Source organism: Triplophysa rosa, unplaced genomic scaffold, assembly GCF_024868665.1.
Source record: "Triplophysa rosa unplaced genomic scaffold, Trosa_1v2 scaffold353_ERROPOS49503+, whole genome shotgun sequence".
Taxonomy (NCBI): Eukaryota; Metazoa; Chordata; class Actinopteri; order Cypriniformes; family Nemacheilidae; genus Triplophysa; species Triplophysa rosa.
This window is the reverse complement of record NW_026634359.1, coordinates 21,085-48,026: the sequence shown is the minus strand read 5'-3', so window position 1 is coordinate 48,026 and position 26,942 is coordinate 21,085. Positions and strand designations below refer to the sequence as shown.

The following is a 26,942-nucleotide window of genomic DNA, read 5'->3' as shown; positions in this document are numbered from 1 at the left end:
GTCGCATCTTAATACCAGGCATAACCAGGGCCTTATAAAGAGTGCAGGGAGCCGCAGCAGGGGGACAGAAGAGCCACGGGTTGCCGACCCCTGTCCTAGGGTATGAATAATTTAGAGCACGACTGTATATAAAATAAGACTGATTTATCTCTAAGACTGGTAAAACATACGTGTTCACACATGTGTCTGTAATGTTGGTGCTTTAGTTGCAAAACTCAAATGTAAGAAACTTTTTTTTTTACTGTGTATTCATAAGCTGTGTCCAGGAACTTCCCGCAGTCTCATAGGACCTACAGAACAGATGGTTTATGATTAACAGATGTACTGTAGGGTGAATTATAAAACAGATACCATTCCAGTCGCCAAATACAAAACATCCCGTCTGAGTTACTGCATCAGGGCCTGAGTGTCGCGTTGTAAACGGGAGGGCGGTGGAATTCCTCCCTCACATCCATTGTTGCCAGCTTAGCAATTTTGTTTGCCTCGGCAACTTTATCTTCAAAGAAGTTTATTTGCCAACTTCTAGCGACTTCTGAAAAGTGACTTGAATAATAAAATTAAGCATTTTCTCTCAAAATTAAACAAAATAATGATCTTCTCTGTCCTACACAAGTGGTTCCCAACACAGTCCTGGAAGACCCCTATGCTGCACATTTGGTAGGTTTCCCTCATCTAACACATCCATTTCAGGTCTTTTGGTCTCTGCTAATGAACTGAGGAGTTAGATCAGTTGTGTCAGATGAGGGAGATAGGCTACAGTATGTTTAAAGATACATTAAGGTATAATAATGCTAATATGATTGGCCAACAACATCTAATGCATACGGCCAAATAACACTGCATTCTCTTTACACTGATGTCATCAACAATTCTCTACTTAAACAGAGTGTGAACATTTTGTGTGAAAATCTGACCCCTAACAAGTGTCCTATACACCATGACGTCTCACACTCATCACTAGAGCACTCATTTTAACTCGGTGTTGGTTGAACCTCCTTATTGAAACAGGCTCCGTATCTGTTCTCCTCTCCCCCTCACCTCTTTCTCACCCCATCAGCTCACACCTCAAAGTTCGTCTATAAAAAAGCCATGACAAATGTCCCGTTCCTCGTGCACAAAGAATCTGCATGTGTGGTGGAAATTTGATTCATTATTTTATTTTTCATGGTAATCTTATCTTCATTTTATTACCATTGTTTTTCAAGCATAAGCAAGTGACTGTCAGGATTGTCAGGTATGCATATTAGACTCGTGGATTAATCTTTGAGTATTTGATGTTTTGTTTTGCTTTGTATTCTCTGGGTTGATTAGAAAGCTTCAATTCACCATCACAACTATTTTACACATTATTAATATAAATGTGTTAGATAGTGAGGGCATATTTTGTAGTAATGCCGAAGTGAAGCTTTCTGAACCACTGAAGCTTTCACCAAAATTGTATCAGAAAAAGGTTCATTACTTTGAACCAGAGCTCGACTGTGACCTCTGCTGGTGAAAGTGTGGGAAAGCGCTGTGTCGCAAAATGTTTCACAACAAACCAACGCATTCATTTTAGAAGCAATAATGAATGAATGAATGCATGGGTAGATTAGTAAATTAATAAATCAGCATATGAAGTACATGACAACAATCTGTTTTGCATAGGCCCTGCTCCTAATAACCCAAAACAATAAACATAACATTTTGTATTGTGGATGTGGACATTTTTCAATTCAAACTCATGAACAGAGGAAGTAAATAAATGCAGGTGCATGCACACAAAAATACACATGCGCTTTCATACAATTATAGTAAATCTGTTGATGTTACAACCCATGAGGGCGTGGCCTGAGTCGCGATTTTTTAAACCTTTGAATCAAGTGCGAAGCAGTTACGTGGGCGTGTTTGAAACGAAGCTTACAAAAAGAAAAGGTATGTAACTGTTAACTGTTATTCGACTAAAATCTGAGAATGTGGAAACAGCATTGGTTTTTATATTATTTGTCTCTAAATTTATATTAAGTCTGTCATTAAATTAAAGTAATTATAAGTTATTAATCGCATTTTTGTAATTCGCGACGTCACACATAAATTCGATGGCGTTAGCCTCTCAAAAGTGGGTCCGTGTATCATCTGATCATTTGATTATTCCATTCAATATAACAAACGGGAAAAGAAAAAAAACAGTCGATATTTCGTTTTTCCGTTTTTCTGTATGCACAAAAATAAAAAGACGATGTTTTCCTTCTTATTTCAGCCTTAAAAGGGAAATCCAATAAATAAATAAACCAAAACGAAATAACGACCCTAATTATAGTTTTTTCATTTTGGGGTGATGTTGCACGGATTTCTGCGAGCGCGGCAGCGTTGAACCGGTGTCAGCCCGCGTCCTGCAGGGCAACAGGTAGGACCGGCAGCCGTTGGGCGTACGCCTGCGGAAGCCCTTCCCCCTCCGGGGGGAGCAGTGGCGATCCCGCCTCACTTCTTTCCCCTCGGGTAAAGAACAGGCATTCCATCCATCACTAAGCACCCTTCCAGGGGACAGGCTGGGCAGAGCAGCCCTGCCCCCTTAGGCCGGGGAACAGTTGAGTTATCTCCCACATAGCTCTAACTGGACCTAGTGCTCCAGACGTGGTAACCCCCCCTCCGTGGGCTGTTCCGTCTGATGTATCCTCATGAATGGTTCCCACCTTGGCAACCCATGACCTCCCCAGGTGGACTCCCACCTTGCGGTTAACTCCTGCAGTCCGCACATTCCTCCCATGAGTTCTCCCCTGATGGTGAGACCATGTGGTGTCTCCACTAATTCCTCCCTACGGTAGGTAGTGGCCTCTGCAGCGTTTTTCCCCCCCAGGGGGGAATAATGCTTACCCAGTGGCCCGTACGGTGCCGGGCGGCTTCTCGCCATTTAGAGAACTAGGCCTCCGCCCGTGACGGCCGGTGATAGGGGCTTCCCAACTTTGTGTAAAGCTCTGGGTCCCCCTTCCTCTTCACTGGAGGGTCATAATTTCACGTTAGCGTCTTCGTCTGACTCGCCCAGGCCAGTCAACCGCAGAGATTGTGACGCGGCTGTGGCGTTTTCCATAGGAACCCCATTCTGTCGGTTCGACACAACGTCTCGTTCCCTCCATCAGGGAACCGAGGTTACATCCGTAACCAAGATGATTTCAGTATACAGTACTCAACTGTTATCCATAATACTGAAATGAAAGATTTTAAATACTGAAATGTATGATTTAATTGAAACTACTTGTAAAAAATGGATGATAAAGATATATGGTTGAGAATAGGTTTATAGTCAATTTACTTTTATTCATTTAACAGACTTTCATCCAAAATGTTTGAACATTGAAATGTTTGAACTCTTGACACTTTTTTTATTCAGAGTTTAGTATATGTATGGTTTTATTCCTGGGTTTCCATAATTATTAAACCCTTGTGAAAATCTGTGAATTATCTTTAAAAAATATATTCAGAACATTCATAAGGGGTGGATATGTGTTGTGTATGTCATTTATAAAATCTGTAGTTCTGCTCTCTTATCAGATTTCCCACCGAAATCACAAGTCACACATTTATCAGCAAACACAAAAATCCACACATTTTAATTGACGTTTTATTTGTTTATTAATAATGACATACATTGTGTATATAGTTAAACACATTGAAGCATGTTAAACAAAACTAGCATGTGTTTACTGTTAAAACAGCCATTACTAAATGATCAGTGTATCCACCAGAGGACAGAAATGATCAGACGCAAACACTTATCAATACTGTTTTCATTTAGCTGATATCAGCAGTCAAATAAAAATGAGATTCATTCAAAGCAGAACACAACACAATTATAACTGTGTCACATTTTTTGCTTTTGTACAAAGCTATTCTTTCAAGAGCAATAAGGTAGGAGTTATTCAGTCAAGTGCTTCATGAAGTTTTTTTATCTGTACTGAGAGTCTGAATTCACATTTACAAGGTTTACACTCAGATCTGATCAGAGAACAGATTTTCTTAAGCAAAAAACAGTTGAGTTACAAAAATACAATATAGGCACATATTGAATCAAATAATACTGTAAATGAAACACTAAAATAATCTTTAACAATAAAAACAGAACAGACATCACAATCTAACACTGATGGTCAAGATGTTTCTCACGTGTATTTTCTAGAATCTTCTTCACATGATAAACACAGATTGTCATCAACATGAACTTGTTTTTGGTGTTAGTTGTTATATAAAAGTGTATAAAAGCAGATTAGAGACGTGTTAAAGAAAGACTGAAGATGTTCTTCATGTTTATCTGATATTTCATCATCATCAGATATTAAATCAATACTGTTTATAATCACACAATATCAAACACATGAGAGTCAAACTGATAACATGATATGCAGTGAGTAACAGACATGAAATATAAAAAGATAAACATTCTGATCATTGATCAATGTCAACGACAAATAAATGAAAGTTTATGTTGTATATAAAAACCGTGTAACTTTAGCTTTAAAAACATTTATCACTAGAGCTCAACAACACACATGAGTTGATCTTTTAAAGAGGACGGATCATGAAGTAGTGAAACAGTAGTGATACTGTAGATGTTGATGATGTGACAGATGTGATGTTGAGCATCTATCAGCTGATCAAACATCTATCTTCTGCTTCATTCAGTAAAGGTACCACAACAGTTGTTGATGCTTTTCCTTTAGTTCCTGCTGAATCATTCAGAAAGAGATGAAATGTTAACAATTTGCCATAGAAATAACATTTACAGAATAATTTAAACAAAGTATCAGCAATAGAGTTATGCATTGTTTTATTTCTAAATAAATAAATATAAATTAAATCTCTACATTCTTTCAATAATTGTTCTTTCACTTCACTGAAGTGCACAAATCAACATTCATTCATGTGAAAGATGTGAGCAGATTAAACAGACTCAGACTGCTAAATATAAATGTTTGAAAGTATACTCACATAAATATACCATATGTTACAAATTAAATGACAAGTTAGCTTTCACATTATAAAATGAACCCTTTAAATAACTCAATCATAAATCATTTAAACTACTCAGGACAGTTTTGAACACATGCTTAAGTCTAATAGAACAGTTTTCAGTGTTTACAGAAACTTCAGGACTGAAATCTCACTGTAAACGCTTCAAAACACAGTTTTTCATTATGAAATGGAATATAAATTGTGATTTGTTACCTGATCTCCGTTTGTTCAGTTCTGTTCCATCACCAGTGTCTGTTTGAACAAACATTTAGTTCATTAGAAATTTAACATCCGCAAAAATCCCAAATCTTGCACAGAAACAGTTATCACAGATCAGCTGCCAAATGTCACTTTTAAGAGAAGAGTTGAAGAGCAAACAAACACAATTCAGACAGATTTTGTGAGTCAGAACGTGGCAGAAATTCACAGCTGTACAGAATCTCACCTGAGTTCTTCTTGATCTGATTTGGAGGACGACCGTCTGTAAAGAATCACACACACATGAAACATATGAACATGTGAACATGTGTTAGTGTGAACACACAGTCATGTCTTCAGTCAGCTCTAGAATCACTTGAGTTTATATCATCACACATTGAAATGAAGCCGTTTATTGTGAAGCACTACAATAATAAACAAGACTTGATTTATTAACCGTGTGAATATCAGACTCAACTCACTTTATCAACTAATGGAGAGAATTATGCATTTACTACCTACTCTGATCAATTAAACACACAATAAAAGTGAAAAAATGAGCTTTTAATGAATTAAATGTGTCTAGTTTGTGTTCACTGTAATGACTGGGATGCCTTTTCCTTACACAAATCAACACAACACAGTGGAACAGATTTCACTAAAATTCAGAGAAATATAATAAAATCATGTTTCTTTAACATCATCAATAGTTTATAGAGAATGATGATATCAGATGAAGTTAATTATTATATCAAAATTTGCATTTTTATTGCAGCTATTCAAATCTTTCCTGGTGTAAAACCGACAAATTTGGATCAGACTGAGTGTTCAGGTAAACAAACTCAGTTTTTAAACAAGTGTAAAGATAATCTTATTTATTCATTTAATAATCTAATATGGGGTGGTTTCCTGGACAGGGATTATTTTAAACCAGGACTTGGTTTTAGTTAAATTAGAATATTGAAGTCGTTTTTAAAAACATACTTTACAAACAAACCTTACTGGTGTGCATCTTCAGACAAAACAATGGCACTGATATATGTTAAGATGTGTCAGTGTAAGTTGTTGTCGATCAAGACAACTCAAGCCTATAGTTCCAGACTAACTTAAATGTTTAAACCCTGTCCGGGAAACACATCTGCACATTTATCATTGATTAGATAAATAATAATGAATGTTTTTTTGTTCCTTTAAGAGACGGTTCACTCAACACTGATCATGTAGTCTCTACTCATTCACTCTTGTGTATTTACTCTGTGTATGTGAACACCACACAATGACATCAGCCATCATCCCACCCTAAACACCAGTAACACCAGTAATCATGAAGGTGTTTGACACTGGTCTCACAGCACATCAAACCCAGTCTTTGACTCACACCAGTCTGTAGCTGCAGTATAAAGCTGCTGGTGTTCTTTACTGCTCCATCAACAGTGTGCTCGTCTACTCGTGTGATATCACTGAAATATAACCGCTCCGTTTGCTGGGATTTTACCAGTTATCATAAGAGACAATATATGTGTGTGTTTGTAATCTTATACTGTAGCTCTCTCGCTCAACATGTAAACATGATATTAGTGTTGTCAAGATACCAAACTTCGGTACCAGTCGGTACTAAAAGTGACGATACTTGCATTTCCCGCTATCATTTTGAGCGCTGTTGGAACAGATTATGAAAGACCTCTGATTGGCCATTGTGTTTCTAAGGTCATCGGATATGTCTTCAAATGGCTCCTTACCAAGCGCTTGAGCAACCAAACCCAGAAGCGCGTGAAATGATCATTGCATAGCACTCTCTACAGAGCACTTACAGATACACACAAAAGCGTTTGAAAGTTTATCAAAGTCAAAATAAAACGCTTCCGTGTGTATCTGTGTAAGCGCTCGGTAAACAGTACGATGCAATGATCATTTCACGCGCATCAGGGTGTATCGTCACATTTAGTCAGAGGTGGACGAAGTACACAACTTCCTTACTTGAGTGAAAGTACAGATACTACTGGTCAAATATTACTCCACTACAAGTAAAAGTTGTGAAGACAGATTCTTACTTAAGTAAAAGTACAGAAGTACGTGCTTTTAAAAGTACTCAAGTATTAAAAGTAAATTTCCTTTGTCAGTGGTGCATTGTTTTATTGTCGTATACCTTATGCCTCTGAAGCAACCTACTGAACACACTGAGTAGCTCACAGTATCAGTGGTATTAAAGGAGTAGTTCACTTCAAAATCTGCCCCCATTGACTTTCCATAGTAGTTTTTATTCCTACTATGGAAAGTAAATGGGGGCAAATTTTGCAGTGAGCAACTCCTTTAAGAGCTTTATATGTTTAGCACATATATGTTTAGTTTAGATATAATCCTGTATGATCATTTAGCCTAATTATCCTCATTAGCCCCCTGACCGTTCCCCATAAGACGGTCCGCCGTCTTATTCCTCAATCACGTATCGGACACGGTACGTGATGATGAGGTGTCTGTTGCAGCATCGGAGGGTGACTTACTGGCATCAGACTCCGACGATTCCTTGAAGCTCCCTCCCTCGGGGGGTCGAGATCAGGAAGAAGCGGATGTCGAAATGTCAGCCATGCTTTCCCGGGCCGCCGGCTTTGGGTTGCGTGCACCGCACTGCCTCTCCCAACGCTCGCGGCTGGATACACGGTACATCGGGCTTGAGAGCGGCTCCAAGCCGCACTCGCCTCAGTGCCGTGTTCCCCCGGAAGTGCATGAGGAACCTAGTACGACCTGGAACGCCCCCTTCGGCGCGTACACGTCAACTAGTTCCATCACCCTTTCTTCCCTCGATGGTGGGGCAGCTAGAGGATACGTCGATGTCCCCCCGGGCTCGACCTAAACTCCCGTCCAAAGCACGTAGGCTTTTCGGCATCTGAGGTGTCGAGAGCTTACTCTGCTGCGGACCAAGCTGTCCCCTCTCTCCATGCTATGGCCTTCCTGCAGGCCAATGCGCGGAGAGAGCTCCACGAGGGTAAGACCGACCCAGCGCTTATGCAGGAACTCCGCGGCTTCACCGACCTCGCTCTCGGGCGAACAAGGTGATCGCGCGGGCCCTGGGTCGGGCGATGTCCACACTTGTGGTCCAGGAGAGACACCTCTGGCTGAACCTTGCACAGGTGAGTAACTCTGAGAAAGTCCGCTTTCTCGATGCACCCATCTCGCAAGGGGGGGCTGTTTGGTGATACTGTCGGGTTCGACAGTTAGGGAGCAGACAGAGGAATCACGTATGTCCTCCCCAGCCGCGACTCGACCGCCCTCTGGCCGCCGAGATCCCGTGCACCGTCTGCTTCCCAGCAGCCCTGGTCCTCTTCGAGACATCGAAGAGGAGACCACCACCCCATCAGCAGCCGCGGGAAAGCCAATGCGGCCCTCATGGGAAGACCCCAGGGAGTTCGAGAATACCTTTCTAAAAGTTTTCTCCCTCTCTGGGCGTTTATCACAGCCGCTCTCACCCTCTACACGACGGTGTTCGGCAACTCGACGTTGCGTCACGGGAGACCCAATGTCGAGGATAATCAGCAGCCTAAGCACTCTCAATCGACGGTGCTTTGTGCCACATCATCGTCTGGGTATTATCACAGCCGCTCTCACCCTCTACACGACGGTGTTCGGCAACTCGACGTTGCGGCAGACCCAATGTCGAGGATAATCATCAGCCCAAGCACTCTCATTCGATGGTGCGTTGTGCTACATCTTCGCCAGACAGGTAAAACTGCAGAGCCGATCTCCTCCCCGGGGGTCCCCCCCACGGCGAGGGATCCGTACTGCCAGCCATCAACCACCCCCGGGAGGTCGATGAAGCAGAACGTACCCCTAGCCTCCCTGTCGGTCCCTGGGAGCCTGACAAGAGCTTCCCAAACCGTCACGGTGACTACGGGATACGGTCCGTCTCGGCTACGCGATCCACTCCCCGGACGCCCACCCAAGTTTCGGGGCATCCTCTTACCTCAGCAGAGGCAGGATGTCCCGTGCTTCGGGCCGAGGTCGCCACCCCTCTGGTGAGGAAGCGATCGTGCTCGTCCCTCTAGCCGAAATGTTCAACGGGTTTACACCCGTACTTCATCGTCCCCAAAAGAGCGGGGGTCGCTAGATCTGCGTACCTGAACAGGCACCTACTCAAGCTGCCGTTCAGGATGCTCACGCGGAAGCCATCCTGGCATCTGTCAGATGTCAAGATGGATTCATGGCAATCGACCTGAAGGAGCTTACTCTCATGTCTCTTTCTCCCTCGTCATCGCCCGTTCCTACGGTTCGCTTTCGAGGGTCAGGCATATTAGTACAGAGTCCTCCCCTTCGGTCTGTCCCTGTCCCCACGAGTCTTACGAAGATCGTGGAAGCCGCCCTCCTCCCCTCAGGGAGAGAGGTGTGCGGGTACTAACTATCTCGACGACTGGCTATCTTGACCACTCGGAGATCTGTTTGTACACACAGGGACCTGTGCTTCGGCACCTAGATCGATTGGGACCACAGGTCAACCGAAAAAGAGCAGCTCTCCCTGTGCAGAGCATCCTCTTTTTTGGTATGGAACTCAACTCTGTCTCCATTACAGCGCGACTGCGCTCAGTCAGTGTTGAACTGCCTGGATCATTTCAAGCAGTCGCGGCCGAAATTAGAGGCTCCTGGGACACATGGCATCCTCGCGGTGGTGATACCCCTCAGGTTGATGCACATGAGACCGCTCCAACACTGGCTACAGAGTCGAGTTCCCTGGAGAGCGTGGCACACCGGCAGCAGGCGGATGGTGATTACGCTTCTGCCGACGCACCCTAACCCCTGGTCTTCAATGCCTTTCTCACGGGGGGTCCCTCTGGGCAGGTACGAGAGCGTCGGGTCGACAGACGCCTCCCTGCAGGGTTGGGGTGCAGTGTGCAACGGGCACGCAGTGTCAGGGCGATGGACGGGCCCCCGCCTGCGCAGGCATATCAATTGCCTAGAGTTGTTGGTGTGCTACCCGCATGAAGGGGCTTCACCTCTCGTGCAGACAAGCACGTGCTGGTCCGGTCGGACTGCACAACTGCCGTAGCGTTTTTAACGCAGGGTGGCGTTCGCTTATGCAGCTAACACGACTCGCCCGACGCCTCCTCCGTGGAGTCCGCAGGGCCACACTATATCCCAGGTGACCTGAACCAGACAGCCGAGGCTCTCTCGTCAGTTACGCCTCGCGGAGAGTGGCGACTCCACCCCCGCGTAGCCAGCTCATTGGGGCAGTTCGGGCGGGCTCAGGTGACCCCTTCGCCTCCCTGGACACCACCCATTGCCGCTGGTACTCCCTGACCCTCGGCACGGAGGCTCTAGCGCACAGCTGGCCGGGGACAAGCGGAAGTACGCCTTCCCCCAGTGAGCCTCATTGCACAGACCCTGTGCAAGGTCAGGGAAGAGGAGCATCAAGTGTTACTAGTTGCGCCATACTGGCCCAACCGGACTTGGTTCTCGGAGCTAATGCTCTTGACGACAGCTCCCCCCTTGGCCGATTCCCCTGACGAAGGACCTGCTTTCCCAGGGGAAGGGCACGTTATGGCATCCCAGGCAGACCTCTGGAACCTCCATGTCTGGCCCCTGGACGGAACGAGGAGATCCTGAGTGGCTACCCCCGGCGGTGTAAGTACCATCTCAGGCTAGGGCCCTGGCCACTAGGGACGTACGCCTCAAGTGGTGCCTCTTCTCGACCTGGTGTGCTTCTCGAAGAGAAGACCCCGGAGTTGCTTGATCGGGTCCGTGCGTCCTTCCTACAAGAGAGACTCGAGAATAATCTCTCCCCTTCCACACTGAAGTGTATGTAGCCGCTTGCCGCTCATCACACCCAGTTGCTGGTAGTCTCTAGGCAGCACACCTGTCATTTGATTCCTAAGGGGCGGGAAGGCGTAACCCCTCCCGCACCTCCTACCCTCTTAGACCTTGATGCGGTCCTGGAGCCCCTGGAGATGCCGCTCTTTCTCATCTTCACGATGAAGACGGCTCTCGGGGGCGCCTCCATCAAGAGGGTAGGGACTACAAGCTTCTCCGTGTCCCGATGCCTAGAATCGGGCCCGGATTCTCACGTATCCTGAGACCCCGGCCCGGCTACGTGCCCAAAGTTCCCACCCTCCCCCGGACCAGGTGGTGAACTTACAGGCGCTCCCCACCGGGGAGGAAGACCCAACCCCTCCGTGTTGTGTCCAGTACGCGCTGCGCCTCTCTTGACCGCACCAGAGCCGCAGAGCTCGAGCAGCTCTTTGTCTGTTTTGGAGATCAGCAGGGGAGGGCTGTCTCAAACAGAGTTGGCCACTGGATCATGGACGCCGTCAAGGCAGCTTACCTTCCTATTCGCCTCGCCCCTAGGAGTGAGGCCCTCCACCGGGTGCCTCCTCTGGGCCTGGCCGGGGCCTCTCTGCAGACATTGCAGAGCTGCGGGTTGGGCTACACCCACACCTTCGCGAGGTTACACCTTCGCGTAAAACCGGTCGCGCGGTCTGCGGGCACAGGCAAGACCGGCACCGGTAGGGTGTACGCCTTGCGTCCTCCCTAGGGGGTCAGTATACCGATTTAGCCTCCCTTCTTCCCCACTGGGGAAGAACAGGCACTCCATCCATCACTAAGCAAGCACCTCCTGGGGCGGGCTGGGCAGAGCAGCCCTGCCCCTTAGGCCGGGTATCACCTGAGTTATTCGCACATAGCTCTAACCGGACCTAGTGCTACCAGACGTTGCAACCCCCCAGAGGGCGGTTCCGTCTGATGTATCCTCATGCTGGTTCCCACCTTGGTAACCCATGACCTCCAGGTGGACCTCCACCTCGCGGTTAACTCCTTCAGTCCGCACTTTCTTCCCATGAGTTCTCCCCCATCGGTGAGACCATGTTGGTATCTCCACTATCTCCTCCCTGGGTAGGAAGTGGTCTCTGTAGCGCATCCCCCGCTTGAGAAGTAGCGCTTACCCAGTGGCCTTACGGTTCCGGGCGGCTTCTCGCTGTTAGAGAAACAAGGCCGCCGCCTGTGAGGCCGAAGGTAGGGGCCTTCCCACCTTTCAAGAAAGCTCTGGGCCCCCTACCTACCCACTGGTAGGTTACAATTTCGCGGTAGCTTCACGGCTGACACGCCCAGGCCAGTCACCGTCGCTTCTTGAGATTGTGACAGGGCACAGTGTTATGGCGTTTTCCATTGGAACCCCATCTGTCGGTTCGACACAACGTCGAGAGACCGACAGAAAGGGAACGTCTCGGTTACGTTTGTAACCTCGGTTCCCTGATGGAGGGAACGAGACGTTGTGTCCTCTTGCCACAACACGTGTGTCCCTGCAGCAGTCGTGAGAGGTCTCAGGCTCCTCAGAACTAAGGTGAATGAATGAGCACGCCGTCTCCCTTTTATACCCGGATTCCGGGGCGGAGTCCGGCATGCAAATTTCATTGCCAATTTTCATTGGCCTTTTCTAAGAGTCGGAAGATTGGTTCTCAAGGACGAACCCCATCTGTCGGTTCGACACAACGTCTCGTTCCCTCCATCAGGGAACCGAGGTTACAAACGTAACCGAGACGTTTTCACATGTTTGTCATTTCTTCAGTCAGCTGGAGATCAAATGGTTTTCTAACATCACACACAAGCTTGTGAAGCTGCTCTGAAGTGAGTCAGTTTATGAATGATTGTGTCTGATATAATAATTCATATCTTGAGTTACTCACCGCGGACATAAACACAGAATATTCTGTTTGAGATCTTTCCATCACTGTTGATCTGTAATGTGTAAAGTCCAGCATCTGTCTGTCTGGTGTCTGTGATGGTGAGATCTCCAGTCTGATGATTCATCTTCAGTCTGTCTCTGAATCTCTCATCATCTGTACATTTGGTCTCTCTGACGACTCCATTCTTTCCAGTGACCAGAATGGTTTTATCTTCAGAGATCCACTTGATCTCACTGTCTCTCTGTATTTCACTCTCAGTGTTTAGAGTGACAGATTCTCCCTCATAAGCGATCACTGAAACACACAGAAAACATGAGTCAATGTGATGATATACTGTCAGAAACACACAGAACATTATGAACAATAGTGACCATTCAGTACTGTATTACTGAAATGACTCTTACAAACATAGTGAAATAAAACCATCGATCGAACTTTCAATAGTGTTTGTAAGAGTCATTTCAGTAATACGTATGAATGAATTTCACTAAGTTCGATCGATGGTTTTATTTCACTAGTGTTTGTAAGAGTCATTTCCGTAATACGTATGAATTAATTTCACTAAGTTCGATCGATGGTTTTATTTCACTAGTGTTTGTAAGAGTCTTTTCAATAATTAAGGCCTACACGCCCCTCATACCTGCTGCTTCCACCTACGCTCTGCTTTACGCATGCGGTTAAACTGTGTTAACGCTGATCCACATAAGAGAGCAAGGCCGGACTTACCATTGGCCTTGACTGGGCTCCAGCCCAGGGGCCCCGCCCTTCAGGGGGCCGCCTGCTCTCGTTCATTTGATTTGTTTAGTTATATGCCATCATTTTATTTTTCATTTAAACTTTGTGCATTGGCCTACCAAGGTTCAATAGCACTGCCTTATGTAGGGAATGATGTCGATTTAATTGGCTAAACGTTCCGTCAGTCATGTTGGCGTTTCCTGATTGGTCATTTGTGGTTTCTATCCTCATGTTTACCTCAGTTGAAACCTGTCTGCTCTTAAGACGCTTGTTCTAATGGCTGACAAGCGCAATCGCAGTGCCGCGCTTAAAGAAAACCAAAAACTGAGAGACAAGAACGCAAAAGAACAGCATTTAGGAAATAATGATTCTTTACACCCATGGCACCACACCTTGATCTTTAGGCAGAGTAATCCACAGCATACCTGGCACCATCTCCCGCCAGGCCGCCACCCTCCGGTTTTATTTCAGTTATTTCTCCTTTGAAACTCCGGACCGACGGGAGCCGGAACGCGTTCACGGGGTGGCCTCTGTGGCTTGAGCCGCTGCCCATTTGCCCTCACAGGCTGGCGCCCGTCTTTGGTAGGCGAAATAGAGTAGAGAGGATTCACATCCCCGCGAAAAAAATTCTCTTGAATACACCGCTATATGATTCCACTCCGCGTTTTCCATTTGACGCTCGCTCCTCACAGTCTGTGTCCGCTCACTGAACACGACAGATCGGTTCATCGACAGGTAGATGCAGTAGAGTCTACTAGCTTTGTTGTTGTTGTTGTTGTTACACTTTCTTCATGCTTTTACAAAAAACGTGTATGAAAAGTGTTGTGTTCTGCAGACATCTCTGAATAAAAACTGGTAATATAGAGTTTATTTCTAATATCTCCCGTTCTGTGCCATAAGCGGTTCTTGTAAATAATATGCAAACACTGTTAAATCCATCCATGTAAATATAAAAATGAAAACATTCTGCTAACTAATAAACAAAGTTAAAACAACCGAACTACGGGACGCGTGAAGGGACAAACTGCTCGTGCTTTTTCAAACGCGTTTAGATAGTTATTTCATGTCTGACGTTGAGATCTCTGGCAAAATGTAAATGCTAAATTAAGATGATACCTTGCAGATATACCATTCATGGATTCATGGCCTGTGAGCTGCATTAAACAGTCTCTTAGATTTACATTTAAGAATTTGACATGAAAATGATGTTATGTTAGATATAAAGTAATTAAAACGATTTATAACAGAGGGGTGCCCTATTTGCCCTGCACAACCTCAGTTAACTAGACCTTACAAAACTATGGACCCATCTCATTATTATGAAACTATTTAAGCCATAATAAGACGTTTCTCTCATTATATGAATACAATTTTAATGTGCATTTCAAACTCATAGATCTGTCATATGCTTTACTGATGGAATTGCAATAGAATACTAATATATTTTTAACACTTTACACCGTTGCATTTGTTAACATTAGTTAAGCATTAGATTACATGTCTGCATTTGTTCATCTTTATTTTCAGTATTTACTAATGTTTTTAAAAACATTGAACATGCACCATGAACTAACATGAACAATTGTATTTGGCATTAACTAACAATAAACAAGATTAATAAATGCTGACAACTGTATTGCTCATTGTTGGTTTCATGTTAATGCAGGTGTTCCCAAATTTTAGATCCGAGACGTATAATCTCTCAAGATCCTCCAGAAATACAGGCAAAACACACACATTTGTTACTTTTTAGTAGTTTTCTTATTATGGATCAATAAANCTAGGCCTATATGTATTTATGAGCCGTGTTCTTTTATTTTGTATATTCCCTTTACCAGTTTTAGCAGCAATTTACCAGTAAGTAGTAAGGTTCTTGTAAATAGTAAGTGTAGAAGCCATGTGTTTGTTGGATTTATTACCATTTGTATTACCATAATTTAACTACAAAATAAACTATAGCTAGTATAATGAAACTATGGTATTTTTAGTTGCTGTGGTTTTACTAAAGATTATTAATTGAGTATGGTTCCTATATATAGAAAATGGTAAATTTGTGGATACTGTGGTTTTACTGCAAATACCATCCCTGCTGAAAAAAACAATGAATTTTTTAATAGAATGAGATTTTTAAATTAAATTCCTCTTTGTAGTGTGTTTTGGGTTTTATTCCAATAGGATTTACCATCCCACCAATAGAATCCATCACATACAAGTAGACAACAAGTATCCATAGTACAATTCCCATTATAACCATTAAATCCATTACATTTTATTGTATTTTGTGCAGGGTCTATTGTTTTTATTTCAACAGGAATACTTCAACTATAGTTACTTCAGTAAAAACATCATTCATTTTCCAAATCGCTTTAAATGATACAGCAGCAGATCAGAAGTTAACACGCACGCGTAGCTCAAGGTGTATGTGATGCTTATTTACCTTTAGCGTTATGCCGATCATTTTCATGACAATGTTTCTACGATCTTTGACTGATCGTAACCCACAGATGATTACACCACACTTTAACATGTGCCTTTTTCGTCTTTTATTGTTCTATTTGCCTTTTTAGAGCGCTATCAACGGTGTAGCAGCGCCTACGTTTACATTAGTTTAGCGGGGAAGATCCCAGAGTTGCCAGATTTGCGTTAAAATCTGCCAAATGGCCATTCAAAGCTTGCCGGAAAACGCGAGCATAGAAAAACTGAAATACTTGGCAACAGTAAAAGGTCCTGGCAGATCGCAAGCCAGATAAATTGCGCACACAGGAAACCCCGCTGCATAGAAACCATTTTCTACTTTTGGACCTTTTTATAAATGTAGTGGAGTAAAAAGTATGATATTTGTCTTTCAAATGTAGTGAAGTTAAAGTACAAGTACTCAGAAAAATAATACTCAAGTAAAGTACAGATACTCAAAAAGTGTACTTAAGTACAGTACTCAGGTAAATTTACTTTGTTACTGTCCACCTCCTGCAGATAACATGAATCAACTAATGATGGTCAGGATCTTATCTGTGCTGATGTATCATGAATCTTATTCCATAGTTGCTTTTATTTTTACAGTTATTAGTTTAGATAGAACAATATCTTGCAAGAGAAGTCTCCACAAAACTTGTGGCTGACATCAATTGACAATAAAATGTCAGCCAAGATTTAAAATTGAACATCAGAATAAACAATACTGAGTGTACTATTGAAATTAAGTCCCTTTCTATTGTCACTGTATTCATAGTAAAGGATTCTGACATGAAACATATAGTAGGAATATTTACTGCAGTGTTACTGTGTAAATACTACTGTATCCTCGTACTATTGGACAATATCTCTCATTCATCAGTAAGGATATAAACACAGAACACAAAATTAACAAATTCAGTACAAATCGATGCTCAAATCCTCTGTATCTTCTGTATATCGTATGCCGTCTACTGCATTCTAACCCTGACTCTATCTTTGCTCCAATTAATAAGAACACTCCAGAGAGTTCAGATGTGAATGTGTGTGATGTGAGGATCGTCCAGATCTTTGATGTCATCTTCAGTCTGTTCAGTGAATCTCTCATCAGTCGAGCATATGAGGGTTTAAGTCCCCTACAAGTCACTTACAGCATATGAGATGTTTCTGTCACTCTCCAAATCTCCACGAATCTATGTAGTATAGTACATGCAGTAAGAGTAACAAGAGACACTCCAGCTTAGCTGATCCTTCTTCAATATAACACAGGCAATAAGGAAACATCAAAGAATCCAAGAGCAACAGGCTGGCCAACAGACGACTCACTTATTTTCACCTCATCTGATATATACGAAGTAATAGTACATTATAACAGACGAACTACGGCACAGAAATAACATTCCATCAATGAATCAAAATTAGCTGAGACTCAAGTTAATCATTTTACTACAAGTTAGTAAAAACAAAGTGAAACAGCACTATATGATAGATTTGACAATATCTATTTACAGATAATACTACTAAGCAGAATATCATCCAGCACTTCATATACAATAACGAGTCTCTCAAAGTACTAGCAATACAAAGTTAAACTGATTTATTTACGAACAGAAACTCATGAAAAGATACATAGTTTTGATTAAACAGAATCTCGTAAACCATGATAGTGTCATGTTTGTCAGTAGACTCTGCGAAGAGACCAGAATTTATTACAACTGTAAAGAGGCGCATTCGAGCTAGCATACTACGCTCCAAAAAAAAGCACTAATGTCACTCAAACTGTATCGGCTCTGCTTATCTGATAACTTATGTATTAGATGCGACAAGTGGCCTAGATAGGTTCCCTTTCTGTCGGTCTCTCGACAGTTGTGTCGAACCGACAGATGGGGTTCGTCCCTGAGAACCAATCGCTTCCGACTTCTTAGAAAAGGCCAATGAAAATTGGCGAATGAAATTTGCATGCCGGACTCCGCCCCCGGAATCCGGGTATAAAAGGGAGACGGCGTGCCTCATTCATTCACCTTTTGTTCTTCGGAGCCTTCGTATGAAGATCTTCTGCTTAGCAAGCTTACATTGCCGGTCTACGACGTGGTGCAGCGGACTGTCCCTTCCTGCAGCGACTTCCCCTGGGCGTCTCGGCGGTTCCAGAAGTGTTCGAGTTTTTCTCTAAAAGAGCAAATTTCTCCAGCGTGGCATGTCCCGCTGTTCTCTTGGGTGCCACACTCATCGAGGAGGGACGGACACGATGTCTGCTTCGTACGCTGGGCAGTTGTGGATACGTCTGCCCGCACTGCGGGCGGCTGACGATTCAGACGTTGCGTCACGGGTGGCTGTTTCTCCACGGGACTCAGCCACCACCTTGTCTGCTTCCCGTCCGTGACGGAGGCTACGGCCCTCCGCCCGCACGGCGAGCAGCGAGGGTGATATGGGATTCTGGAGCGCTAATCCGTCAGCCACTGGCTCGCGGACCGTTCGCACCTCGCTTGCTCGTCTGACCGTTCCCCATAAGACGGTCCGCCGTCTTATTCCTCAATTCACGTATCGGACACGGTACGTGATGATGAGGTGTCTGTTGCAGCATCGGAGGGTGACTTACTGGCATCAGACTCCGACGATTCCTTGAAGCTCCCTCCCTCGGGGGGTCGAGATCAGGAAGAAGCGGATGTCGAAATGTCAGCCATGCTTTCCCGGGCCGCCGGCTTTGGGTTGCGGTGCACCGCACTGCCTCTCCCAACGCTCGCGGCTGGATACACGGTACATCGGGCTTGAGAGCGGCTCCAAGCCGCACTCGCCCTCAGTGCCGTGTTCCCCCGGAAGTGCATGAGGAACCTAGTACGACCTGGAACGCCCCCTTCGGCGCGTACACGTCAACTAGTTCCATCACCCTTTCTTCCCTCGATGGTGGGGCAGCTAGAGGATACGTCGATGTCCCCCGGGGCTCGACCTAAACTCCCGTCCAAAGCACGTAGGCTTTTCGGCATCTGAGGTGTCGAGAGCTTACTCTGCTGCGGGCCAAGCTGTCCCCTCTCTCCATGCTATGGCCTTCCTGCAGGCCAATGCGCGGAGAGAGCTCCACGAGGGTAAGACCGACCCAGCGCTTATGCAGGAACTCCGCGGCTTCACCGACCTCGCTCTCGGGCGAACAAGGTGATCGCGCGGGCCCTGGGTCGGGCGATGTCCACACTTGTGGTCCAGGAGAGACACCTCTGGCTGAACCTTGCACAGGTGAGTAACTCTGAGAAAGTCCGCTTTCTCGATGCACCCATCTCGCAAGGGGGGGCTGTTTGGTGATACTGTCGGGTTCGACAGTTAGGGAGCAGACAGAGGATATCACGTATGTCCTCCCCAGCCGCGACTCGACCGCCCTCTGGCCGCCGAGATCCCGTGCACCGTCTGCTTCCCAGCAGCCCTGGTCCTCTTCGAGACATCGAAGAGGAGACCACCACCCCATCAGCAGCCGCGGCGAAAGCCAATGCGGCCCTCATGGGAAGACCCCAGGGAGTTCGAGAATACCTTTCTAAAAGTTTTCTCTCCTCTCTGGGCGTTTATCACAGCCGCTCTCACCCTCTACACGACGGTGTTCGGCAACTCGACGTTGCGTCACGGCGAGACCCAATGTCGAGGATAATCAGCAGCCTAAGCACTCTCAATCGACGGTGCTTTGTGCCACATCATCGTCTGGGTATTATCACAGCCGCTCTCACCCTCTACACGACGGTGTTCGGCAACTCGACGTTGCGGCAAGACCCAATGTCAGGATAATCATCAGCCTAAGCACTCTCATTCGATGGTGCGTTGTGCTACATCTTCGCCAGACAGGTAAAACTGCAGAGCCGATCTCCTCCCCGGGGGTCCCCCCCACGGCGAGGGATCCGTACTGCCAGCCATCGAACCACCCCCGGGAGGTCGATGAAGCAGAACGTACCCCTAGCCTCCCTGTCGGTCCCTGGGAGCCTGACAAGAGCTTCCCAAACTTTAATTTTAATTTTAAAATACATAATGGTAGGGCTGTATGATTATGTCAAAAACTATATTAGTCCCCTTGATATTGTAATGTTGATTGGATTTTACATTTAAGTATGTTTGAAACTTCCTACACGCTATAAATGCACCACTTGTGGCTCCCACTGTCAAAACAAGCATTATAAACGTGTAAACCAATGAACACGTGTCATTGTTAGTCATTGGAGAGAAAAAACATTTACTAATGCTAACAAACACATGATTTTAAATGGTACGGGGGCCCCGAAAACAACTCAAGCCCAGGGGCCCCCATCCTCTTAAGTCCGGCCCTGCCGAGGAGCAGCTTCACCGGTAAACCTATCCCAGGCAAGCCACAAATGGCATCCACAAACCATGCAGTCAAAACGATCAAATAGCAATATCCCTAACTGAATGGTTATTGCAGCTAAACATGTCAAACAAAAAGAGCAGAGTAGCTTAATAATGATGATAATAATAGAAACCAAAAAAGTTGTTTCTTAATTTCGTAGTTAAAAGAAATTAAGACTTTTCACTTTTCCTTAAAATAAAAAAATGATGGTATTTAAAAGACAGAGAATTCAATCAAAACGTGCTTTCCTTTCGAGCACTGTGCCCAAAACATTATAATAAGTTGTCACCTATTTGTTGAAAGATAAGCCTCAAACCAGTAAAAGTGAATGTAAGACTTCTGGGCCTTTTACACAATAAATGAGGTAACATCTTAGAAAATACAGTCCAAACTTTTCTAGTCCTTTTCTCCAATATTTACGGTAATGACCTTTCGAAAGGCATCAGCTGATTAACCCGCCATGTAAACAAACCCACGCTATCCGTCTATGGTAGCATCCATAAAGTTTAAAGTTGAGTCCTGGAAATAACTGAGTTAAATTAAACTATAGTACCCACGTGTACCATATCTATAAATGAAAATAGTTGAATGACATCTTTTTAAAATAAACAAAAGGTTTCCTGGACTCCTTATGTAATATATGTCCTTATGTCTACTGTATAGAGTAAGGTAACTTGTTTATGGATAAGAGAGTACAGACTACTTCAACATTGTTTAGAGCAGTACCTCGTCAAAAGGCATCAGCTGATTCTCCATTTATAAACAAACCCATGTTGTTTCTTCAAAGTCCGCGATGGAATTTCTCCACATCCTCCGGTGACGAGAAGAGGTGAATCTGACCGTTATGGAGTATTCTTATCCTGCATGGATTTTGTTGAAACCCTCGGAAGGAGCCAGCATCAAGGAACAGCTTCTTGACTGCGTTGAATTCAAGTCTTTGTCTCATTGTCTCAGCGGAGAAGTCTTGGGCGAAAGAGAGTTTGTTTCCATTATGTTTAATGTCACGCATTTTGGAGCAGCGGAACGTAAATTCCCGGTCTTGGAATTTCAGAAAGCGTATGAGGACTGCTCTGTCTTGGTTCGGTTTTGCCGGGCCCAGTGTACGGTGAGCCCTTTCCAGCATAATGGATTTATCCGTACCCAGCCAGCCTGGTAACATCTCTTGCACGTAGTCCAACATTTGTCGGTTTCCCTCTTCTCCCTCTCTGAGTCCAAACATTCGTAGATTCTTCCACCGGCTCCGATTTTCCAAGTCTTCAACTTTGGATTCAAGGTATGTGATCCGTCCTGCAGCTTGTCCGCCGCGGTGGTCTCCAACTTATCTTCTGTTGACACGATGCGTGTTTTGGCTTCCTCCATCCGTGCAATATTGGATGCTAGGTCTTGCTTCACCTCATTCATATTATTTTCTAGAGCCTCAACGGTGTTGGCCATCTTGCAGAGCCGTCCGTCTATTCCGTCTAGCTTGGAACCAAATCCACTGAACTCCGCACGAAGTGTCTTTAGCTCTGTTAGCACGGCGGCTATGCTAGCCTCCTCCTCGTTTTCGGTTGTTGGCTCATTTTTCTGTTTTTGCGAACTTCTTGCACGCTTGAAAATATCACTCTCCTTGTTCGACACGGTTTTCGACATGGTTGCTGTTGAACTAGTAAATATAACTTGGGGATTTATATTAAATTCTGCAAGGCTGTGTGGAGCAATTAAGTAATGCCGCTATCTTGGTCTAAGCACACCGGAAGTCCCACTTTATGTAGTTTAATATTATTTATTTGACTGAATTAAAAGAGCCATTTCATGTCTATCCTTAAATCACTTAACTAATCAAGATTGATGTAAGATATAGAAAGTAATTAGTAATAAGTAACTAAATACTTTTTGGAGAGAATAATTTGTACAGTAATCTAATTACACTATTGAATATGTAATTAGTAACTAGTAATTCATTACTTTTTCAGAGCAACTTACCCAACACTGTATATATGTGTGTTTGTAATAGTCTTATACTGTAGCTCTCTCTTTCAACATGTTTACATGATATAGATTGTTATTATTATTAATAGAAACAACAGATTTAAAGAGATTCTATCATCAAATATTGAATGCGGCTGAAACATCTTAATCCAGACATTGACAACATGACTTTAGCCAAAGAATTTAACATCTGAACAGGAATAAACCAAGATATGATGAACACATTTATTGTAAATGGAAACTCTTTATGTGTAAAGTCAATGGATGTGTAATGAAACTATAAAGTTAAATGTTAACAGTGTTTAGTGTAAAACTCTTCTGGTCATTGCATCATCTCTCATCATCATGTCAGATATAAATCACTGAAACAAATCCACTCACCAGAGATGACAACCCTGTATCTTCTGTATTCTGTTCCTCTGCTGCTGCTGATCTTTGCTCTATAAACTCCAGAGAGTTCAGCTGTGATGTGTGTGATGGTAAGATCTCCAGTCCAAGGGTTCATCTTCAGTCTGTCAGTGAATCTCTCATCAGTCGAGTCATATGAGGGTTTAGCCCCTACAGTCATTTCAGCTATGGGAGTTTCTTCATCTCCAAATCTCCACTGAATCACATCATCAGTCTGTATTTCAGTAACACCAGTCTTTAGAGTAACAGAACCTCCAGACTTCACTGATTTGATCCTCTCTTCATTTATAACAGCAGCACATAGAAGAGAAAAACACAGAAGAACATCCATCAGATCAAATGTGCTGGAGAACATGTCTCGGTTACGTTTGTAACCTCGGTTCCCTGATGGAGGGAACGAGACGTTGTGTCGAACCGACAGATGGGGTTCGTCCCTGAGAACCAATCGTTTCCGACTCTTAGAAAAGGCCAATGAAAATTGGCAAATGAAATTTGCATGCCGGACTCCGCCCCGGACATCCGGGTATAAAAGGGAGACGGCGTGCATCATTCATTCACCTTAGTTCTGAGGAGCCTGAGACCTCTCACGACTGCTGCAGAGGACAGCACGTGTTGTGGCAAGAGGACACAACGTCTCGTTCCCTCCATCAGGGAACCGAGGTTACAAACGTAACCGAGACGTTCCCTTTCTGTCGGTCTCTCGACGTTGTGTCGAACCGACAGATGGGGTTCCAATGGAAAACGCCATAACACTGTGCCCTGTCACAATCTCAACGAAGCGACGGTGACTGGCCTGGGCGTGTCAGCCGTGACGCTACCGCGAAATTGTAACCTACCAGTGGGTAGGTAGGGGGTCCCAGAGCTTTCTTGAAAGGTGGGAAGGCCCCTACCTTCGGCCTCACAGGCGGCGGCCTTGTTTCTCTAACAGCGAGAAGCCGCCCGGAACCGTAAGGCACTGGGTAAGCGCTACTTCCTCAAGTGGGGGATGCGCTACAGAGACCACTTCCTACCGCAGGGAGGAGAATAGTGGAGATACCAACATGGTCTCACCGATGGGGAAGAACTCATGGGAAGAAAGTGCGGCTGAAGAGAACACCGCGAGGTGGAGGTCCACCCGGGGAGGTCATGGGTTACCAAGGTGGGAACCAGCATGAGGATACATCAGACGGAACCGCCCTCTGGGGAGTTGCAACGTCTGGTAGCACTAGGTCCGGTTAGAGCTATGGCGAATAACTCAGGTGAACCCGTAAGGGGCAGGGCTGCTCTGCCCAGCCCGCCCCAGGGGGTGCTTGCTTAGTGATGGATAGAGTGCCTGTTCTTCGCCCAGTGGGGAAAGAATGGAGGCTAATCGGTATACTGACCCACTCGAGAGAGGGGGAAAAGAACCGAACAGGCGTACACCCTACCAGTTGCCGGTCCTACATGTGGCCATGCAGGACACGGGCTGACACCGGCTCTACGCGGAGGTTATAAAACCTCGCGAAGGTGTTGGGTGTAGCCCAACCCGCAGCTCTACAAATGTCTGCGAGAGAAGCCCCCCGTGCCAAGGCCCAAGAGGAGGCAACACCCCTGGTGGAGTGGGCCCTTACTCCTAGGGGGCACGGGATATTAAGGGATTGGTAGGCTGCCTTGACAGCGTCCACAATCCAGTGGGCCAACCTCTGCTTGGAGACAGCTCTCCCCTGTTGCTGACCTCCGAAACAGACAAAGAGCTGATCCGAGCTCCTGAAAATCTGTGTGCGGTGCAAGTAGAGGCGCAGCGCGCGTACTGGACACAACACGGACGGGGTTGGGTCTTCCTCCCCAGTGGGGAGCGCCTGTAAGTTCACCACCTGGTCCCGAAAGGGAGAGGTGGGAACCTTGGGCACGTAGCCGGGCCGAGGTCTCAGGATAACGTGAGAATCCCTGGGTCCGAATTCCAGGCAGTCAGGGAACACGGAGAAAGCCTGTAGATCCCCTACCCTCTTGATGGAGGCGAGCGCCAGAAGGAGAACCGTCTTCATCGTAAGATGAGGAAGAGAGGCATCTCCTAGGGGCTCGAAGGGGGGCCTGGTGAGACCTGACAGGGCTACATCCAAGTCCCAAGAGGGTATGGAGGGCGGACGAGGCGGGTTACGCCTCCTCACACCCCTTAGGAATCTAATGACCAGGTCGTGCTGCCCTAGAGACTTCCCAGCAACTGAGTTGTGATGAGCAGCAATGGCGGCTACATACACTTTCAGTGTGGAGGAGGAGAGGTTAGTCTCGAGTCTCTCTTGTAGGAAGGACAGCAAGGACCCGATCGCACAACTCCGTGGGTCTTCTCCTCGAGAAGCACACCAGGTCGAGAAGAGGCGCCACTTGTAGGCATACAGTCGCCTAGTGGCAGGTGCCCTAGCCTGAGAAATGGTAGCTACCACCGCCGGGGGCAGACCACTCAGGATCTCCTCGTCCCATCCAGGGGCCAGACATGGAGGTTCCAGAGGTCTGACCTGGGATGCCATAACGTGCCCTTCCCCTGGGAAAGCAGGTCCTTCATCAGGGGAATCGGCCAGGGGGAATCTGTCGTCAAGAGCATTAGCTCCGAGAACCAAGTCAGGTTGGGCCAGTGTGGCGCAACGAGTAACACTTGATGCTCCTCTACCCTGACCTTGCACAGGGTCTGTGCAATGAGGCTCACTGGGGGGAAGGCGTACTTCCGCTTGTCCCGAGGCCAGCTGTGCGCTAGGGCATCCGTGCCGAGGGGTCCCTCGGTCAGAGAGTACCAAAGCGGGCAATGGGTGGTTTCGAGGGAGGCAAACAGGTCCACCTGGGCCCGCCCGAACTGCACCCAAATGAGCTGGACTGCGCGGGGGTGGAGTCGCCACTCTCCGCGAGGCGTAGACTGACGAGAGAGCGCGTCGGCTGTCTGGTTCAGGTCGCCTGGGATATACGTGGCACGCAGGGAGCGGGTCACCTGCTGACTCCACCGGAGGAGGCGTCGGGCAAGTCGTGTTAACTGCAGAGAGTGAACGCCACCCTGACGATTGATATACGCTACTGCAGTAGTGCTGTCCGACCGGACCAGCACGTGCTTGCCCTGCACGAGAGGCAGCAGCCTCTTCAATGCAAGTAGCACAGCCCACAACTCTAGGCAATTGAAATGCCAGCGCAGGCGGGGGCCCGTCCAAAGCCCCGACACTGCGTCCAAAAGCCCCGACACTGCAGTGTGCAACGGACACTGCGTGCCCGTTGCACACTGCACCCCAACCCTGCAGGGAGGCGCTGTTGTCACCACGACATGCCTTGTAACCTGCCCTAGAGGTACCCCTGCCCGAAGGAAGGCCATGGAAGACCACGGGGCTAGGGTGCGTCGGCAGCGAGGCGTAATCACCATCCGCCTGCTGCCGGTGTGCCACGCTCTCCAAGGAACTCGACTCAGGAGCCAGTGCTGAAGCGGCCTCATGTGCATCAACCCGAGGGGTATCACCGCCGCCGAGGATGCCATGTGTCCCAGGAGCCTCTGAAATAGTTTCAGGGGAACCGCCGACTACGTGAAATGATCCAGGCAGTTCAACACCGACTGGGCACGTACTGCGGACAGTCGCGCTGTCATGGTGACAGAGTTGAGTTCCATACAAAGATAGAGGATGCTCTGCACGGGGGAGAGCATGCTCTTCTCTCGGTTGACCTGTAGTCCCAACCGATCTAGGTGCCGGAGCATCAGGTCCCTGTGTGCACACAACAGATCTCGCGAGTGAGCCAAGATAAGCCAGTCGTCGAGATAGTTGAGTACCCGCACACCTATCCCCCTGAGGGGAGAGAGTGTGGCCTACACTATCTTCGTAAAGACTCGTGGAGACAGAGACAGACCGAAGGGGAGGACTCTGTACTGATATGCCCGACCCTCAAAAGCGAACCGTAGGAACGGGCGATGACGAGGGAGAATCGAGACATGAAAGTAAGCGTCCTTCAGGTCGATTGCCATGAACCAATCCTGACATCTGACGGATGCCAGGATGCGCTTCTGCGTGAGCATCCTGAAAGGCAGCTTGTGCAGGTGTCTGTTCAGGATGCGCAGATCTAGGATGGGGCGCACCCCCCCCGCCTTTTTTGGGGACGATGAAGTAAGGGCTGTAAAACCCCTTGGACATCTCAGCTAAGGGGACGGGCTCGATCGCACCCTTCGCCAGAAGGGTGGCGACCTCGCTCCGTAGTACGGGAGCATCCCGGCCTCTGAC

General features: G+C 46.3%; 1 protein-coding gene and 1 pseudogene across 3 annotated transcripts; both read right to left on the bottom strand.

Annotated features, from left to right (window-relative positions):
• Nucleotides 1–3,587: 3,587 nt before the first annotated feature.
• LOC130550534 (uncharacterized) lies at nt 3,588–23,092 on the bottom strand. Of its 3 annotated transcripts, none has more exons than XM_057328028.1 (4): nt 22,717–23,092; nt 5,429–5,464; nt 5,197–5,235; nt 3,588–4,697 (listed from the first exon to the last, which is right to left on the bottom strand). In XM_057328028.1, exons 1-4 carry the CDS (start codon nt 23,072–23,074, stop codon nt 4,618–4,620), a joined length of 513 nt encoding a protein of 170 aa, XP_057184011.1. In that variant the 5' UTR covers nt 23,075–23,092; the 3' UTR covers nt 3,588–4,617. The 3 variants fall into 3 exon arrangements, with proteins under 3 accessions (XP_057184011.1, XP_057184012.1, XP_057184010.1); XM_057328029.1 differs by having other exon boundaries at nt 3,588–4,694; XM_057328027.1 differs by lacking the exons at nt 3,588–4,697; nt 5,197–5,235; nt 5,429–5,464 and adding an exon at nt 12,799–13,139.
• A 3,413-nt stretch (nt 23,093–26,505) lies between these two features.
• LOC130550527 (olfactory receptor 52K2-like) overlaps nt 26,506–26,942 on the bottom strand; it is a 4,351-nt pseudogene continuing 3,914 nt past the window's right edge.